At 43.2% G+C, this 21317-nt stretch overlaps 2 protein-coding genes across 2 annotated transcripts in view; one reads left to right on the top strand and one right to left on the bottom strand.

Moving 5' to 3' along the window:
• The window catches only part of LOC146207985 (procathepsin L-like), a 138824-nt gene that overhangs the window by 67493 nt on the left and 50014 nt on the right, over positions 1-21317 (top strand). The gene's annotated exons all lie outside the window — the stretch shown is intronic.
• LOC146207989 (uncharacterized) lies at positions 6610-20941 on the bottom strand. Its single transcript, XM_084587199.1, has 5 exons — positions 20723-20941; positions 17286-17437; positions 14852-14919; positions 9053-9136; positions 6610-6989 (listed from the first exon to the last, which is right to left on the bottom strand). Exons 1-5 carry the CDS (start codon positions 20819-20821, stop codon positions 6859-6861), a joined length of 534 nt encoding a protein of 177 aa, XP_084443325.1. The 5' UTR covers positions 20822-20941; the 3' UTR covers positions 6610-6858.

A 21317-nucleotide genomic window follows, 5' to 3' on the forward strand; every position in this document is an offset into this window, starting at 1 on the left:
ATCTAATTGTCCATTTATTCATGATTCTTTAGTCCACTGGATAATTTATATATCGATCGACATCAGGTTCCGAACCATCCATGAACTTATATTGCGCAGCCGATATAGATCGTGCAATCCTAACGCAAAAACTGAAAGAAATGTATAAATTCCAGCAGCCAAATCCTATTTTAATGCATTGATTGGGTCAACAAGTATGGAAAATCCATTTTCATTGCGAAAGCGAACTCGTGCTCTTGTTTACTTGTTGCAGACGTTACCATGGAGTTACTTTCATCAGTTTTGAATCACATGTCGCAGACAATATTTTAACGGTAGCCTATGTCTTTACCGCAGGACTCACGGGAAAGAAGGAACAAAGATTATGAGGTTCACCTTTTGCATTATTGAGATGAGCTAGTAGCGAGCGTACTGCGTACACATTTTATGATATGGCGACCCCGGTTGCCATAGAGCACTGATGTTACACGTAACGCTTTCCATTGCGCAGCTCTCTACAGTTTCCTCAAATTAAGTCGAACCCTTTTCGTTTGCGTCTATGTTTCATCCCCATAGGTGAGCACCAGTTATAAGAAACTCATATATTTTCCTCTTGAGCAATGCCGGTAAACTGCTATGATGATCTGCGAGTGCCTGCCAAAAGCGCCCTATCCCAATTTTCTTCATTTAAGTATTCCATCTCATGATTCGGACCTAGTTACTACTTGTACTAAGTGCACATACTCTATTCGCCAACCATTTCGAGCTCTTTGCATTCTGTTGTAAATTCCTCTTGATTTCTGAGGCTGTGCAAAATTGCTTTTACTGTAGTGCTCTGCATACTAATTTTTAAGCTCGCCTTTCTGATTTTCCTGTCTGGGCCATTTCCAATTTGCTGAGTAAATATATGCTAGGAACGCAGTGCCATTGAGCGAATCATAGATTAAAAAGGTTTTTAATATCTTGCTCACATTGATAATATTTTGTGAATATGCGCGATATATGCATATTTGCTTTATTCTCCATGTCCTAGTGAGATCTTATTTGTCCAAGAATTTTTAGGCCTCTATTTCTCGTATTCCTCTGTCCTTTCCGCATTATTCGGGCTAATTAACAAGCAATCATTTCCATGCATGATTTTCATTGGATACAGTTGCTAGATTATTAGAAACTTATGTCTATTCTAACGTGTGATCTTCCTTTGGATTCAGGTTAAATATGAGCCCACAGGCTTTGTTAGTCTCTCCGTTTCTTTTGTCTACTGTTAGCGGCATCTACGATAATACGTAGGCCGACGAGCCCACGTAGCAGGCTTGGGGTCACTGACTGAAAGATCATTTTGTTCATGCCGTACGTAGAAGAGTGTAATATTTGGCTCGGATCATTTGTAATAGTGCTAGAAAGGATTATAAAACCATAAACACAAATTTTAATCAACAGCAATGCTCACTTCCAACGGGCCTGTCATTTGTGAGTCGTCATGTCTAAAACATCTGTTTCTCTATCCGTCTGCAGTCGAGGCTGCAGGTAGAAAATGGCAGAAATAGAAAATAAAAAGAAAATGAAATGAAAATGTAATGTCGCTGGTGGAACATGAGGGAGCACTCAAAATGAGACTGCTGGCTGTGATCTGGAGCAGAGACCTGTGGTGAGGTGTGTCGCACGAAGATAGCTTGACTGGATCAATCCTCTCATCGGCATGCACGCAGCGCGTTAGCGGAGCAGCCTGCACCGTGCAGAGCAAATATTTTCATCCCACCTATATGTCCTTTATACAGCTGTTCCTTCTAGAGCGTCTAGAAATTGAGTTACTCTGCTACTGCTTAATATATGTTTCGCACATTTGCAAATGAGCTCACAGCGCCGAATAATATTCACTTTTCGCTTCAGTCTTTACATTTTGCCTTCACTGCCAGCGACCTATCCTCTCAGCCTGGGGTCAGAAGAAACATTTGCTTATTGGTATTTTGATGCTTCAAACAACTCGTTTTAGAACCTCGGCTTACATGAAATATACCCGTTTTAAATTGAGGAAAACCTAATGCGCTCGCTCTACATCACAAGCATTGAATGCTTATTCTGCGAAAACTGACTACGAAGGCTATTACTCACATTTGACACCTGTTCACGCTACTGGCGTCGTTTCTGGCCATTGTCTGCTAAACGGGAGACTTTACTACTTTCCTGGAGACTAGAACCTCATTTTGACGCCCTAGCTAGTTTCTGGCGGCTTCGAGCATTTCGTTTGGGTCATTTACTGGCTTGGCTCTCTAGCTTCTTTCTGCTACTTCCAACATCTCTTTTGATCATTTTCCAATTTGACTCTCTAGCTAGCTTCTGGATGCTCGAAAAGTAGTTTTCGTTCATTATTTATACACACTACTTATATATTAAGTACGCATTTAGTAAAGCGAGTTAAAATATTAAGCAATTAAAACTTGCCAAGTCTTGCTTTCATGGTAGACTGCTGCGCGTACTCCTTTCCAGTGAGATGGGTGTAAATTTATGGAATCTTAAACTCCCCTAGGAATTTGGCGTACGTCTCAGCAGCAATTTACGCGCTCGTAGACTCTGTACGCGGGACCGAAGGAATGCATCATCTGTTGAACACCATTTAGCTAAAATACTTCTTATTCAACATCTGTCTGCTGCCACTGGCATAGCGCTTGAGCGATATCGGTGACTTGCATGCAACAATTTATCGGATGACATAGCAGTATGGTCCATGAACCCTTGTTTTTAAACTCTGGCCACAAGTTTGGAGCTGGCTCCGAACGCAAACAGTGGAGCTGTGTGGTAGGATTCATGCTCTCGCATCACTTAAGGGCACTTCTAGCCGTAGCAAATGCATTTCAGCAATGTTACTTTTGATGAAAGCCATATCAGCCGTTATCTGAACGGGAACAGTATCCTAGTCATCGGTTGAATTCAAGTCAGTGGTCTGCATGTATACGACACCGGCTCCTGACGCCAGCCCCTGCCATTTCACAGCACGCTAGAAGGCATCTGAAAACGATTTATCAAAAGTCAGATGCTTCCACATCCACCGTTATCCGCCTTCTCTTGCGTTCTGTGCTAAAACCACAATTGATCTTCCAATCCTTTTTTCATCACATGACATGTACCGAGAAGGATCGCCTGGAGTCTGTTAACAGAGCAGTGATACGAGAAATTACAGTCCTGACAGGAATTCTTCCCATCATGCCTCACCAGACGAAGGCGCAACAGACCCCATGCAAAAATACACCTAGGGTGGAGCCCCGAACCCTAGCAATGCGGAGCCATACTATAAGAAGGCTGCAAAGTCATCTGATTCGGTGCCCGCACGCATTACCCACATTGCCCCGTGCTATCTGCCTAAGGAATTGGCCACCCTTGATACTTTCTTCTTCTCATGCACCTAAGGATTGTGAAGCCCTGCTGTGTTCCACAATGCCACCAACATTAATGTTGCAACGAAAATGGCGAAAGGGCACATTCGTGTTAGCTCTCGCCGTACCGCAAGCACTCGAGCAAGTTTTCAGGTACGCGCTGAAAACTGTGAAAACTATGTAAAAAGTGTTGTCCTTTTTCGTTATGATATAGTGCAACGTTGGATTGGCTTTGTTTGTTTGGTTTGTTGGGTTTAAGGTTCCGAAGCGACTGAGGCTATGAGAGACGCCGTAGTGGAGACCTTCGGAAATTTCGACCACCTGGGATGCTTTATTGTGCACTGACATCGCACAGCACACGGGCGCCTCGCTTTTCGCCTCCATCGAAAAGCGGTCGCCGAGGCCGGGATTGGATCCCGCGTCCTTTGGCACAGTAGTCGAGCGCTGTAACTACGCTGTAACGTTGGATTCCTATAATTATATGCCTTTTCAATATGACAGATTTGCCCAGTACACTGCGCCTACTTTATGAAGGAGACGATTTCAGCACGCCGAAACACACAGCCAACTGCCTACTGAGCGTCGTTATTTATTAGAATTAAACATTCTGAGGTTACTGGTGCCTTCCCGGTTGATAGCATATTATTCCAGCTTTGGGAGAGGCAAAGGCGGTACTGGCAAAGGCAGCCAAATCAATGCTCTTCTTGCTCACTTAACCTGAACGTGCACGTCATTCGTAAGCGGCAAGAGCATACGTTATATTAGGTTGGTCGTGTTTGCTCTGCTTATGACTTTATCTCCTTGAAATTTACAATACGTTTCGACAATACTTCAAAATAGCGTCTGTCACAGGCTTCACAAAGTGCACCTATTAGTTTCTCGCTTAGAAATGCTGCCGCTGCACGAAATATTATACAGGCCACCTTGCTATCAAAAGCAGAGTGATGTAGCTTTAACAAAGCTGCGACAACGCTAGGATCTTTACATATAATATATGCTGTTCATCATTGGGGGACATTTTCATATGCTGTAATAATTGCTATATATATATATATCACTCAAATGAAATGGGAATGCAGCTCTGTCTGTTGACCTAATATAGGTCCGTTTTCGCAATGCAACGATTGTCCTCAGGCCGTCTCAAATTTTTATTTACAATCAATGCCCACCCCTGTTTCATAATATCCAGCTAAAACTGTCCGCCGGCGTCATCTATCGTGTGTATCGAAACCGTTTTACTTTTATTTTCTTTATTTACTTTAGAACTTTCTTTTAGACACAATTGGTCTTGTATGACAGGGCTAACGGCAGATACTATATGCCTGACAATGTCCGTGTCACCCATGCACAGGTGAGCAGATGCAAGTGAGCGATTGAGAGCTTACGAAAATACACGTGTTAAACAAAAGCAACAATATTGAAAATACCAACAACACAGTCAAGCAACGTTTGGGCATGTATAAGATTTTGGCACGGAATAAGATAGACATAACATCCAGCACCACAAATAGTGCTGCGCCGCCATTCAAGCTATATATGGTCATTGAATGTTTCGGCTAGAGCAGCACTGCAATACCCGGTAAAGATAAATCTGAGTGCGCAAGAGATTGTATTGTTGCGATTTCCCATAAAGATTCTGCCTTCGTTACAGGTAGTCTTACAATCAATAGATACTCAAGTGAACCTTAGTTTGTAAATCAGTCTTAGCTCTTTTGAGATAAAAATTCAAGTTTTTTCCAACTCACTTATGTTACGATAATTTGCTAACATCTCTCGAGCGGATAAAGATGTTGCGTACTTTATCCTTTTCCTCGATCGTTGGATATATGGCATGAGCGACCCTTGGTTTCCTGGCCTTTTTGTGTTTGTTGAGCCGGACTGAAAGGAAGGCTTGATCGTAGCAATTTTAATGATGCCGCTTAATAATTTCAGCAACCTTCACTATAATTCACGACAAATTCATCGGTACTGAGCAAATCTAAGATTCAATTTTCAATCACATTAACACCGGAGGACCATCACCGCTGAATCGACCAGCAGGGCTGTTCAGGTACACCAATGCGGCTACGGTTACGCTGTAGGGTGTGAATAAATCATGACTTTCCACTGCGTCATTGATTCGTCTAGTTTTCTTATTTCTCTCTCTTCCCACAAACCATCAGGTAAAATGTGACTTGTACAGGACACGTACGAGAGTAAGAGCGCTTTGTCTGTTGCTTGATAATTTTTCATCTCTGTGGTATTTGCGAGTATATGCTGCGCCGAACTACCGGACGGCGATGAAGATGTCGATATACATGTGTAAATCTAACTGCCAGACGCTGCCATTTCCATGCGCTGCCCGAAAGGCTTAAGTAATCGCGTCATAGCTTATGGTGGCCGCAAAGCTGATTGGTTGGTTGGTTGGTTGGTTCATAGGAAGGGAAAGGCGCAGTATCTGTCACACTTGCTCTGTGGACACCTGAACCGCGCCGTAAGGGAAGGGATGAAGGTGGGAGTGAAAGTGGATAGAGAGAAAGGGGGGCCGTAGTGGAGGACTACGGAGTAATTTCGACCACCAGGGGATCTTTAACGTGCGCTGACATCGCACAGCACACGGACGCCACTTCGTTTCGCCTCCATCGAAACGCAGCCGCCGAGGCCGGGATTCGATCCCGGGAACTCCGGCACAGTAGTCGGGCGTCTTACCACTGCACCACCCCGACGGGGCCCGCAAAGCTGATTTGTTGCTGTCTTCTGTGCTTCTCCATGTTGTTCTCCAAGTTTACATCCAGACATGCACTGAACGTACCCGCTAGTGTAGTTTGATATACTCTGCAGCTTCAGAGAGTCTTGTTCTGTTTTGAGCTTTTCTACTATTGATGCAGCTTTACATGCTGACGTTGTCGCACTGCTTTAGGGTGTTGTTCTCTTGGTTTCACATTAATAAATGTTTAAAATTCGGACGGTGTTGAACTGAGTTTACTGAATAAATGCATTAAAGCACTTATTTTTAGTACAAAGGGGCTAGATACATGGTAAATAGGGACGACGGCATCCTGTCTAATGTAATGTGCGTGAAGCTGCGGCGTAGATGCTAGGTTCTTAGCGATGCGTGCAACAAAGAAAGCTCGTGGTAAAAAGCGACGCTAGAATTACAGAGGTAAAACGGAAGAGGCTGTGGATAAGAGCATAATTTTTCAGGATAAAAAATAAAAATTTATTTAGTGATAATAGTTCAATCTTACTCTTCTTTGAAATCTCGGATGCAATAGGTGGATGTACTGTATTCTGGATTCCGTTTGCGGAATCACGTTTCGGTTTGCCAATGCTCTTCACGGCAAAGGCCAGGTTAAATCATAAGGAATGGTTGTTTCCATGACAACTTTGCAAATACCTTGGACGTACTACATGCTAGAAAAGCAGTGCAAAATGTTTATACGGCTCTTATTAACTTAGGTGCAAGGCTACTGTGCGTCGAAGTGCAGGCTCTTTATTTGCTCAACGAATTCTTTTCCTAGAGTAAGAATCAAGCGTCTTCGCTGCTGCACATTCCTTTGCTGTACTTTGGAGTTGCGATATCGCAGCAACTGGAGAATCGCCTCAGACAGTGTTGAGGCACCGAATCTTCTCTGCCCTTTGCAACCCAGAGTATGCACTCTAAACGAGGAAAAAAAAAAAATCAGGTTTATGGTCAAATGGGAGCTGTTTTACCCATCCACCCTTTTATTACTCTTCGACGCTATCAGGAAAACAGAAACAATAAGTGACATATAAGGGGTCAATAACTATGCAATTGAAGAAAACCAAACTTCCTAACTTGACACATGAAACTTCATTGATATGCTATGAAATGCTTTCGAATTACAAAACTAATTTTTTTTTATTCGATATTTATCACCTCATGGCATCAGTAGGGTATGAGATGAAGAATGAATAAATGATTAAATAAATGGAAAAAGGTTGGCTGATTTTATGAAGTCCAGGAGTGAGCAATGATGAGGTCCGAGCGTCCAAGCGACATATGAGGCAGGATTGGTAGCTGAAAGGCCAGCTATCCTCAGGCGCCGGATTCGTGTTGGTTTGAGTGCTGGGCAGTCCCACAGCAAGTGGTGAATGTCGACCTCAACATCTTAGTTTTTCCAGATCGGGCACCCTGGGCGGGGATATAAGTGTTGGAAGTATGACCACGTCCTAGTGACAACTGGTGTGAGGGCAGCACCGACCTGAGTTTCTCTACTAAAGTACGCACAGGTGATAACTGTATATTATTAGTTTGCTATTTGGGTTTAATTTCAGGTGACACGTCAGTAACGCCTTAGAGCTCAAGTTCTGGGGAGCACATATCAGACAATTACCCGTTTCAAGTAGTGACGCATTAGCTCATCCACCCAGGGTACGAGGCGCCACAGGCAATACGAATCAAGGCCTACTATACTACACATTGCGAAAAGACAGAATAAATCCTGTTTTGCAATGTAATAAAGTTCGAGCTGGATAGTTTTTATTGCTCCATTAAATATTTTTCCAAAGCATTATCAGCAGTTATTCGAATAAATATGGAAGGAAAATTTCGAGAAAAAAAGCTTAAAAGTGTCAACCGAATTGACCTCTTGCGTAACGTTTGTTCTTTTACCGTGCTTGTGAAAGGGTTCTTTAGGAGGAAAAATTAACAAATCGGATGTGGCCGCTGCTTGAGCGCTCCTGGGGATGCCTTCTACTAGAAGTGGTCCGGAAATGTCGAGTGATAACGCAAGCTTGTGTAATCCCTTTTAGTTCGATTGGAATATTTCTCGATTCGCTCTCTGAAGAAAGGCGCGAAAATAGGTATGCGCTATGGCTTTTGTTATCGTGTACTTCCTAATCTTGCATTTCTAGATCTTTTTGATAACGCACGTTTCTCCCTTGTGAGTCGTCTGTGAGACCACAAGAATTAAGCTTTTATAGAATATTTTCGGCGCACTGTGGTTTTGTTATGCAGTGTTTCGTAATGCTTTCTTTAAATATCCTACAAAAAGAAATGATTCAGTAAAGAAATGCTATTTCATATACTGTATTGGATTTAATGCTATTCGCACTTTGGAATGACTACAGCCATATCTCTAAAAAGTGGTCTTGATAGCTTGTACTTGAATTGGAAAGATTGGCTCAATAGAATAATTGGCTAAGAAGAGCTTCCCAAAATAGGTCTTCAATATAAATGTATCGCGTTCAAGTTTTCAGATAAAGGTGTCGGAAGAGAGCTTGCAAAAGGCTCTGATGCTCGCGCCTTAATTTCTGTCTGACTGACAAGCGCAAACGGTGGACCTAACGGCTTCTGTTGTAAGAAAAACCTCTCTGGTTCATTATAAACTTAGGTCCCAGCCTGAGTTAAAGGAGGGTCCAAAGCTACTAATGACAAATAAGGTGAGAAAAGAGTGAGAAAAAAAAAACAATGAAGACGCTACTAATTCTGGCCGCTTCCCTTCTTGATAATAAGCCATGCTACTCATTTTCTGCCATCTCTCTGACTGTAACAAGTATACGTAAGCCTCCAAATATTGATCTGAAAACATGAAATTATTACAAATTTATGAATCTACAGTGTTCAATTTCTGCTGAATGGTACGCTTGCCCTGTACAGCTCGTCAAAGTATGTGTTTTTTTGTTGTTTTCAGAAAGCAATTTTCACTGCTTTCTATTAACACACTGGTTTTATGTAGCCGCTTTTTTAGTATATTTACGGCGTCCGCGGTAAGGTAAATCCATGACTCCACAAACTTTGTTATCCGCATAGCAGAACTTGCCAATAACAGGAGCATCACTCCCTGTAAGGAAATGCCAGAATTTTTTGCCTTGGCAAGTGTAATTATACTTCGCTTATACGGCGATGCCACAGAGAGCAAGATTTGTAAACGAAAAGCGCTTCGAAGATATTACATGGCATTCCATCCTGCGCACAGGTAATTGTTTTTTTTTTAATTTGCCTAAAGAAAATTAATAACCATCTTTACATGGCAACGCTTCGCCATTACAGTAGTGTATAGCTGTACTTTATACCTATCAAGTGAGTTAGCTAAATTGGGTAGATAATCTGCTAATTAATAAAGGCAGTCCTTCAATACATCCAGGAGATTTGGTTTTCGTCAAAAATGTTATTCCTGTTGTTGCTAGAGCGTAAGAATTTCGACACAGACTGTGAATCGAAGCGAAGCATTGCGTCCCATTAGCATGCTAGCCACATTCACGATGACCTATTCAGAGGGGCGCGAAGGCCACATGCTTTCTGCTAGCTTGGCTTCATACTCTCAGCTGGCCGACGTGATGAATGAACGAGACAGTCGCGCTGCTATGCGGCTTCTATTCGTAGGCGTGGCATGAGCTGTTTCCGGCAGCTTGGATATCGCTCGGTCGCGATCCCGTAATTGATTGCGGAGTAACGATCACGTAAACATCTGCCCAAACTTTTGGCAAATACATGACTAATAAAAACGCTGGATTACAAGCTTAGTAAATGAAAATCTTGGATTGAAACTTTAATTGTTAAATACTAACAAAGACTAGTTAACGTACCTGCTGCTCTAAAATAACATGACCTATGAGGCACCCATATTTGACAATGCTATGCCTTCAAAGCACTGTTCTATCAGAAACAAACCTTACTTTTCGATTGCTAACTATCCTGGGTGACACACATTGTATGTGGTGCGGACTAGCCCCATAAGACCAGGCAATGGCCTAAGCACATGAACCTGAAAACTGCTTATGATCACATAGCAGGCATTTCACCACCATCTATACTCATGGTGGAATGCGCAGCGACTAACGGGAAGACATGACGTGAAAAATAATAGGAATTCTTGCTCTTAGAAAATTCTTGACATGGTTTGAGGAAACTTTTCAATTGAGAAGCAAAACTATGCCCACACATTATTAAGGTATTTGTCGAGAATCTCTTCGTTGCAACTTTAATGGTGGCTTCTGAAACGAAGGCACCTTTACCACGCAGACGCACTTTATTGACACATCGATCAGCCAATACAGAAGAACAACAAGGTGGCGTGCACGGCATTATATAGGTAAGAGAAGAGAACATAAGGCCACACCAGACGCGACCGGCTGCCCAGCCTAAAATATGAACTACTTCTTAATTGTATTTTCTAGCGAATTCTTTTTTCTTTTTTGCTGTCCGTTGCCAAATAGAGAGAGACATTCGACAGATAATTTATTTCCATTTTAATTAGTTGTTACTATTTCTTCCAAGTACGACGATGAAACAAGAGCTCTACCTTGTATTGCGCATCGTACGCACCTGGCAGTTTCATCTGCTTTATATTGTTGAACTTGCACTCATTGCTGCAGCCACTCATTCATAGGTGTGCAATAGTTCTGTTTCAATTTTTAGAAGAAATGGAAGTGTTTCATTCGAAGGAAAGTTTCTGTTGTGAACTTTGGCATATTGTGATGCAGCGCGGTTGCAGGCAGCGTTATCGGAGCGTTTGTGTTAGCTGTTCGAACCGCCTGTCGCTGGTGCCTCTGACCTACACGTATACACGCACCACGGACAGTTCAGAGCAAGACCCTGTGCCTCGGGTCCATCAAATACCCCTCCCACCTCCCCTTTAACGCAATTAAGCAGCCACGTCCCCGCTGGTCGCAGCTTTCTAAAGTCATTAGATGCATCTGCGCGTACCGAACACTGTCCCATCCTTGCGTTTTATGACATTCTCTTGAAGGGCGTAATAAATTGTGTAATAAATTGAAATCGCAATTGGATTACATTGAACTTGAAGTCGTAATAAATTCAAATTGTAATTTGATTACATTACCACACGTGCCACCTTCTCCGGTTAGAAGAGACTAAGGCAAAAAGAGAAAAAATGGTGGCCAATTTAGCATGGTTGGGCCCTACATAAGTTAGAACTTTTAGCGCGAAGGGTTTTTTACTTTCGTTTTGTATTTCGCATACTCATCAGTGCACAGCCGAGTTCATACGCAGTATTCGAAGGATCAGCAGACAAATAAATAATGTACCGTTGTAACCGAGCAGTACGAACGTGCTTGCATGACTTAGGATTAGCGCGCTTGACCGAAGGTTCAGATGAATTTGATTCTAATATGAAAAGGGATGTATAAAGTTGATAGCGTCTGTCAACGGCGGCGCGGCTTCACAGCTTCATACATACCTACAATGGAGAAATAGGATAATGGCTACTGTACTGGTTGGTTTGATTCTAATCTCAAAAATGCCGCACAAGTCGGAAAGAGCTTCAAACTGGCAAACATGAGTGAAATCGGGGAATGAAGATTGCACCGGTTGGTTCTATTGCCATGCCAAAGCTCTTTCCAAGTTGGTAAAGGTTTAAAATATGGGAAAAATCAGTGAATAGGGACAATGGCTTCATTTCTTCTCAACGTTCTGCCCACGTTGGCAAAGTCTTCATATACGCTAACTTCCCGAAAGCGCTAAATAGAGACAGCGTCAGTGGGTGCCATTCGCACCACAAAGTGCTGCCCAAGCTGGTAAAAGCTCCAAGGAGCGAAATACCTGCTTAATCAGGGAACGAAATACCTGCTTAATCAGGGAACGAAATACCTGCTTAATCAGGGAACGAAACACCTGCTTAATCGGGAAACGGGGCTCTTGCGCTAGTGTAATACAACCCCATCCACTTGTAGCGCAAAGGAGGAAGAGAATCACGGGTGGCTCCCCGGACTAGAGTCTGAAGAGTGACTAACTTGAATTTAATAAGCGCTGAATTGCGAAGAGCATTGTGAGCCTAGCTGAGATTGGTTGTCAAATCAACAGCCCGACTGCTGAGAGTTCCGCGGAATCTTGATGGTCTGCACAATGGCTAAGAGGAAGGAGGAGGGAAGCCGCAAGCCAAGGAGAAGCATGCTACATCATTTCAACTCACTATCTCGATCACGAGCCTCTCCTTTTCAGTTCATGGAAGTGAGCTTGTGAGAGATGCCTACGGCTAAACTGCTAAACCAGAGCTGTAGAAGTTATCGCTGATAAATGCACTATGGCTACGACCGTATCTCTACGCTGGCTTTTCCAATCCTATATCCCACCTTCTGGCGGCGAAATTAATGACAGCCATAGGTAATGCAGTCCAGGTGGTGACATCATCGGAGTCACGTGACGCTGACGGTGCTCTTTACGCGCAGCTAGATAATGCATGTTTGCTTAACAGCTATAGTTTCGAAGGTTTTTGAACACTTGTGCCATCCCATGGTGCGCTGTCAATATACACATATAGCGGCGAAAGTGTTGCCTTGGCCCTTGGGTTGGGGTGGACCGGCGCACGGGCGATCGAAATATACCGCCACCTACTGAAGCGTATACGCCGAACCAAAAGATAGTAATCTGTTCTCATCATGCAAATATCCCTGCGTCGCAGTTAACTCCGGTTAGTCGACTAAAAGATCTTCGCAGTGATCGAGATGTTGCGATGCATAACAATGAGACGGCAAGGCTTGTACTTATGATGAGAATTGCCCTAACACCTCTCTCGAATAGCCTTGCGAGAGTCTTGACGATATCGCAGTCGCTTGTCGAAAAACATAGAGACATTTAGTGTACCGCGATTCGCTATCCACTACCGCGATCAACCACTGCTCGTTCCATTGCGCATGCCCAGGTCTCCTTGACTCCGGTAGATGACGCCACATATGCTTGAAGTCGGCGCATAGACCTAAAACGTCAGGATCAATTATCGCGTGCGCACCGCTTGCGCGCGGTAGGGGGTTACGGTGGCGAATTGCGAATTACGGTATATTCGAGACAGGAGTGTAGGAATGTTACATGCAATACGTTTCGAAGCCGCTCGCTTTCGCTTTGACCACACAGTCGCATTTGAGAACGCTGAAAAGCTTATACAGGCTCCTTAACTTAAATGAGGCATTCATGCTTCTTAACCGAAGAGACGTTAAAGTCTGGGATTTACTACTCCAACCATCATCAGCCGCATTTTGGGCCAACAGAGATGCACAGGCAGCGACTAGGAGCCTCTTGTACGTGCCCCTGATGTCGATAACTTATGCCTGTTCGAAATTATTTTGTATAACGGAAGAAAAAATACACATTCATATTACTATATTCATTTTGTGCGCGCATTGTTTATTCATGGGCACGAGCAAATCAGGTGCCTAATTTCTCAAGAGCAAGTCAGTAGTTCAGTTGATCAGTTGATGAGGCTCTAGGCAACTCGATAAATAATTTTGTTACTTAACATTTCGAGTCGTTATCCTGAACCTTTCCGCCTAGGGATTTCGTCGTCTGTTACTTTCTGGCTACAAAAATAATAATTTAAAATTTTACAATAAGTCGTTCTACGCCGAAGCAATTTCTTAGTTGCAGTAACTTATAATGGGGCTGGAAGTGTTTTTTTTTAATTACGAAGATAATATGAGGCATCTCAATCCGTGCGTTAGAATAGGACTGTGTGGAAGAAGGATGCATTTATTATTCGAACTTCTTCCGGCAGTATTTCGTATGCTCATTGAAAATATATACCTACCACACGTGCTGCAAATACTGACTACGCGAGGAACGCGTTCTGAGCAAGAACGTATCACCCGCTACTATTTTTAGGTCTTTTGATAGCTCACCAGCCCAAACCTACCCCCCTTGAGGTTTGTGAAACCAGTTGGTACGTTCCTGACACTGTGCCAGTATTACGCGAAGTTAGTAGAGCCGCAGCGTCCATGGGCAGAGACTGGGACTGATAGTTGCTTGGCAGATACCATGTGACGTCAGCCTTGTCCCCACTAAACGTTTTTCCTATGCCGGTTTAGACTACTTTGAACCGCAGCGTTTCTGCTTTCGGGCTTCTTGAAACGTGTATACGTTTCGACCATACACACTTGTTTCTTTTGCCTTTAACAAAGGGACCATTAAATTATGTAATCTCTGAATTCTCATTTACTCTACAAATTAGCATGTCAGGGATATTATAGTAGCGAACATTAAAAAGGAGTTAGTGTTATATACCTTCTCTATTGGGAAGACACCAAAACAGTTAGGGCTCCGAAATATTTTGAGAAGTGTCAGAGAGCAGCGATTCCGGTACACTTTTGTAGTACACTTAAATACATAGGCTCGCTATTGAGTTTAGTGAACTACCTCGTGCAGTTATACCCTTCTAATAGAAGGTAATAAATGCGCGATAGCTGGGAATATAACTGCGAGTCAGTTTGCCAGGGAAGGGTTAGCGAACAAGAGTCGTTACTTGAACTTCCTTGACAGGTGGTACACACTTCAATCAGTAGCATTGTTTTAAGGTGATACGAGGAATAAATATTGGGTGTGCTGTAATTTAGAAGCAAAACTTGAGTGAGTAATTGCCTCTAACTACGTTTGCAATCTTAGGCTTGAGTAAAAACCTGTCGTTTGGTTCGTTTAGTATGTCACAAGAATATGCCCGCTGAACACCCCCATATTGTTGCTCAGTTTATACAGCACCTATCGAGAGTTCAGATACTGACAACTCTTCCCACTTTATAGATAAATATTATGAAAAATAATAGATAGTTACCCGAACCCTCCTTGAACAGAAAGGTGTCTGGGCTGCTTCCCTCCGTAAAGTGAAAGGTAATTGTGTCCCTGAAAAAAGGAGTTTATGGCGTCTTAAGGCACTGGAATTTGTAAGAAACTACTACCATGGAATAAATACCCCAACGCAAAGCAGCATGTGGCGTAAGAGCGGAAAACGATTACAGTTAAAAAGCTGTCGGCAATAACTCTATCGCCCCTAAAATAGTTTACGTGCCAGCCCACGCATATAATCCCAGCAACGAAGCGGCATACTGCGTTGCTCGAGCCTACATCAGCCGAGCAGAGCACATCATAAACCTAGGTAGCGCTGGGGAGCGGCTAGTTGCCTATCACATCACGCTTCCCTAAACGGGACAAAGACTGGCCTATCAACCACCTCTCGTCTTCCTTTCACATGAACAACAATTTACTAGGAGGCAGATCAAAGTTCGCATATCCCTTTCACCGGCTTAGGTAGCTCTTAAGTACCGAGGCCTTTAAAAACAAGGCTCCGGGAGCCAACTACCAAGAATTTAACCACGACATCGTTTGAACCTCACGGGCCTAGAGGGTTGGGAGATTGCAGTTTCCATCTACGAAGCGGCCTCACATACGCAGCTCGTAGAGAAGGTTCGAAATTCATCGCGCGTAATGGACTACTTATTGGCCACCATGCGGGATCAAGAAACAGACCAAACGAAGGATTGTACGCCACTTTTAAGGATCATCAATATAAATTTGCACCTCCTCATCACCTTGCCGTGTGCAAGAATTGTGATAACAGTCTGAACAATAAGCAGCTACAAAAATACAACCTGTATTTATAACAAAGTTGTGGAGCAAGCTTTCTTGGCCAACGATTACGGTTCTGTTATGCGATCTCGCTTCCCATTTAACATCCGTCTGCTGTAGACTAGTTCGTGAAATGAATTCGAATCGACGATATATATATATATATATATATATATATATATATATATATATATATATATATATATATATATATATATATATAGCCCTCAGTTGACTTAACACAGAGGCTCAAGCACGTGGCCTGTACATATATTTGCGTCACTGAGAGCTAGCAGCTGAGTCTGAATTCATGTTGCACAATATTTTCGGTACCAGTGAAGAAAGATCTCTTGCGCACTCTAGTCACCTTGGCAGGCTCTCGGACCCACAGATCAGTGCTGAGCGACTCTTAAATTCGTTGAGGCCACGAGGCATTCGTTTTAAGCGTGCTAGTGGTTGTGTACCTCCAATTCTACTCCAATCACTTTAGGTGTAACTGTCCACAAGAAAATAAGAGAAATACTGAGCCTTTCCTTCCACAAAACCAAACCGAATTACGATGTTTAACATTTTACGAAATGTCTGTGTCCACCGAAATGTGCGACGTCTACTGCAGCTGCTTTTGTTTTAGAAAAAAAAAAGCCTCAACAAAGAATATTTAAAGAATAGCGGTGTAATCTGTGCTACATAATTCTTGCACTGCAGGAATGCGGGCGCGCTGGCCGATGCTCTGTTTGCATGAAGTAAGGATTGTGAAGGAACTTGGTTTTACTTACGCGTTTTCTCCTTTCCTATCGCGCAGGACAGCCAGTAGGGGCACGTAACACACACTGTTCATGCTGGTTAAATCGACTTGCCGTGCAGATGTAATAAATACGAGATGTACTTCTGGTAGCAGCTCGAATTTGGTTATTAACAATAGCCAAAGCTCATAGCATCTTAGAAATACGGGCGCCAATTGAGTGGAATGTGCAAAACGAAAACAATGGTTGTCGAAGTCTGATTTTTGGACGATCATCTGGTGCCATTATTCAATTCAGACGCATTTGAGGTGAGCGATATCTTCGCAAAATGACTCAACCGGTACAACAGCTGACCAAAAATATAGTGGCAATTCCCGGCACTGGACTACAAGCTTCCTAGACCGACATTCTTGAGCCTTCTCAATGCCGTTATTGGATGTAGTAAGTTAAAAAAGTCTCTTCGCAATTACGACGTAATCTGTTGCTTTTTTTAATTCTCACTTATTACAACAACACAAGAGAATATCTGAAGATCGTCAGATAACGACCGTGCCACTTCGTCATATCTATCTGACATGGTGGACGGAAGCGTGGAGCTGAAGAGGAGCTGAACGTGTAGCCGTTCAACGCTGTCTTGCATTCAAAAATCGCGGAATGAAGAGGTAGTGTTAAAGGTGCTGTGGCGTTTAGTACAGGTCGTGCTTAAGCCCTTCCCGTTTGATATATGACCTCATGGCGGAAAAATATCCATTTCATTGCTTGTTTTTACATTCTTTGCTATCTATTAGTAGGATGTGGGACTATTTCGGTGAGCTAATTTTTAAATTGCTTTCCATAAGACCGCAACGGAGCTATGTACAGCAAGCATCATCTGTCCGCTCGGGCAGGAGGTATACTTACTTTTCATCGCCATGGTAGCCGTGCAGAAGCCACGTATATTCTGCTGACTTAGGTTCTTTGCTAAACGATATCCTCGCTGCTGTCATGCATTCAAATATGGTGTCATTGTCGCTGTCGGTAATGGCAACCACGAGTGGAAATTTTTCGAAGAGCTGTGACGAGGTGAAGAGAAAATAAAGAACAAATGACGTATAGGAGGTGGGGGGGGGGGGGGATAAAAGAACGTTTTTTTTTACACGTGAATGAATATGTACGTAAGGACGCTGGAAAATGCAATTTCAATTTCAGTAGTAACCACTGAACTATTTCAACTGTCATTTCTGTTCCCATCTGCGGCTAAAGCATACCTCAAAGAGGAGATTTCGATTTGATTAGGAAGGTCAAGCTAGAGCTCTAGTATCACTTTTTACGTTTGATGCGTGCATTATCTTCAAGAGCTACAGTTGAATACTGTTAACGCCTTATATATCCCCGCCGCGGTTGCGCAGTGGTTACGGCGCTCTACTACTGTGCCCAAAAAAGCGCGATCGAATCCCGGCCTCGGCGGCTGCGTTTCGATGGACGCGAAACGGAGTGGCGTCCGCGTGTTGTACGATGTCAGCGCACGTTAAAGAACCCCAGGTGGTGGAAATTTCCGGAGTCCTTCACTACGGCGTCTCTCATAGCCTGAGTCACTATCTGACGTTAAACCCCATAAACCAAACCAAACTAAGCCTTATATATAGAGTGGTGGTCACCTCTTATTCACTTGCAGGATGCCATGTCCCCTGTGGCTTATAACGTTTCGTAGCGAAAGCTACATTGGCCGCAATGCAGCGATTTCGCAGTGGCAACAATTTCCACCGTGGTTGCACCATTCTCACAGCCGCTGCCTAGCAACCACCTCCTCACCATCTAGCGTGTATGCGACCACAGGACAGGCCACTAGTACGCATGCGCAGAAACCGAGAAGAAGCAAAAGGTGCATTGCGCATGACACCAGAGCGCATAGCCGCAGAAAAGAGACAATGAGCGTAACAAGAAATATGTTTTCAAAAAGCCCCTATGTATGTTAAATTTTACACAATCTGTGCCACACTCTCAGTGCTAAACCGCCAAATAAAATAATCAGAAATGGTGCAAAGTAGCGCTTCTGTACGTCCTAATAGGTTTCAGTGGGGTAAATACCACATAATGCTTCAGGATAAATTGTCCACTGAGCCAATGAGCCATTGTAATCAAATTCGTTTCGTGTTCAACGGCACCATTCGTGTTTTTCCCGACAGTGCTATTTGGACTGTATCGCATATAGCAATAAAGGGGGGCAGAACAAGGTCATTTTCCTTCCGCATGCATTAAAGCGTAGTTCGGCAGGATGCGAAATTCATAGCCTGTGGCTGTATGCCTTCGGCGGATCTAAGAAAAAGTGTATCCTGAACTCTGAGTTTCATTGAGAAGTTCTTTTGTAGCTCATATGGTGTTCCCTACTTGCTGTCCCTGTGTTTCCGAGCATTACAGCCTTCACCAACCAAATGGCAATTTTAATAATTATTTACTGATTTCATGCCAATTTACCAGTCGTACAGAGAGATCATTTTACTCATAAACTTGAGAGATGGTTTTTTATGACACGCCTTAATGTTTGAAGGCTGGAAAATTGTGTCCTCGGTGTCGTAAACACCACCTGAATTTTGCAGGCAGGAGTGCGCGAATAAACTTCGCTTTTACTTGTGTGTTTAAAGCGAGAGATCTCCTTCGCGTCCAAAGCTACAGAATCCCGTCGATCTCTGAAGGCGTTCTCTTATTTAACACACGGTTAGAGGTGCACTGTTGCTACAGTTAAAATAGCCTAGCATAGCAACAGCTTATTTTAGAGATAAAACATGCAGTTTTTCAGTGTAACACTTTCTTCATTAGACAATACTGTGGCCAATATTCACCATGGTAAACAAGATCTTCGACCTTTCATCGTTGACTGTTAGCCCACGCTACACACGAAATCTCGCGCGGGTCATCCGAAAACAGACCTCCACCCAATTGTATCATTATTGGTATTCGACAATAATGGTCTGCATGTAGTTCGAAGATCACCGCCATAGTTTACCCGGGAAACCGCAAAATATGGTCCGCATGATCCGAGAATTGACCTCGGCCTAAAGGCGCTGAAATCGTTGTCCAGGTATAATAAATCGTTCGTCAGTTCAGCCGTCACTATGTAATTTGCCGCTGGGCAATCCCAAAAGTTCACCCGTGTCACCTGAAAATTGACCTCGGCCACATTAGATGAAAATTAATATCGAAGTAGAATGTGTCGCGCCAAGTCCGAGGATCACACCCACGCTCGGCCCAGGCACCCTCACTTTCCAACCGGGTCACTCGTCAATTACTACGAGCTAAATTGTACTAAGAGGCATATATAGTCATAACGGACCAGGCTAAGTCCATTGTCGCACAACATTGGACCCTGGCTAGCCGAAAGTTGGCCTGGGTCACCCGAAAAACGAACAGTATAATGCACCGAATTGATTGTGCTCTTGCATGCCTTACCGGCGTAACCACGTTAAATCGCTGTGATATTTAAACATTTGGTGCATTGATGTTTGCAATCAGCGCCAATTAATATTTTTTGTCATTCCTGGTTGATTGCAGTCGAAGCTTTACTAGTAGCGAGATGCGTAGGGCGTACTGAAGTTGTCTGGCGGCACATACTTTGCGTTCATTATCTGTAACCTTGTAATCATGGTGCTCACACCGCGGCATATAAAGGTTCCTCAATTCTGTGCCGTTCATGCTAACGAACAATGACAAGATATTTGAGCTGCAATACTTGCGCATTACTGTGTACCATCCATTTTCACATCTGCTACATATTTGGTATTTCTAAGAGGCCGCTGTACACATCCAGCCCCAATACGCAAAATGTTAAACATACCTGTCTTTACAAGTATCTCCTGTGAGAGATACGTTTTTGTACTCATGCGAACTTCTGTTTCGACATTACTCGAAAAGAAGTGCAATAAGTTGTCACTCCATGTCATCGACATAAAATATGGTTATTGAACGGTTGGCCCTGATAATTTGAGCAAGTAACTCCATCACAGCCTGCCGATATTGTAGCGTTTCGACGAAGAGCAAATACCTGTAATTTTTTGGGAAATTTATTGCAGGTTCCCAATGCTGTAAAGTGTTCATTTAGTGCTCTTCTCTGTCTGGGCCAGTAGCCATCTTTTACTTATTGTTGTATGTCATGCAACAGAAATATGGCTAGACGCGTTTCGTGCGCCTAATCTTTCAACAGAAAAGCATTTTCCGCACTAAGTGACAGATTACAAACTAACTTACGGGCGCAGGAGGGTGAAACGGCTTTGTAAGGTTTTTTGCACCTGACAGGAAAGCCTACCGCATCAAAATTTAGGCTTGCACAACACAGTTTTGAAACTTTATGTAACGTTTATTACCTGGAAACTGTCCGGAACGTCATCGCTGTCTTCCTGCGCCGCTCCCAGCGATACCTTCAGGACTGCAAGAAATATTGCAACGAAAACGCGGTGCTCCATTATTCTCCCTGGGAAGTCGAGGTATACAAGATAAGGCGAAGTGTGCTGGGTCTTATTGGTAAAATATGCAATGATTAAGAGCTCCTGAAGTGGGATATTGGGCCACAGCGCACGGCTAGAATGTGCTTCCTATTATACCTGACAGCGCATACGAATCCTCTCGCATTATTTAAACTCTTCAGAACATAACTTAAAATTCTTGACACCAGTACACATGTTCAGAGTAATTGGATTTTTGTTGCCGGCAGGAGGTCTGAAATTTCGGTCTCGTACAAAATTGAGTGAGGCACTCTTAATGATTTTTTTCAGACTTGGGCATTATTAACGCTTGGTTGCACATGTAGGGTACATCACTGTCAAGCTGTCGTATATGCACGCCACAGTTGGAAACTGAAAACATGGAGCCATGCAATTATCAGTTCATTCACTCTACCAAAAAAAAAAAAAAAAAAAAAAAAACATTGCGTCATCTACCGATGCAGCTGCAATGCCGTTA

The sequence above is a fragment of the Amblyomma maculatum genome, chromosome 1 (assembly GCF_055883805.1).
Source record: "Amblyomma maculatum isolate TAMU_Amacu chromosome 1, ASM5588380v1, whole genome shotgun sequence".
Taxonomy (NCBI): Eukaryota; Metazoa; Arthropoda; class Arachnida; order Ixodida; family Ixodidae; genus Amblyomma; species Amblyomma maculatum.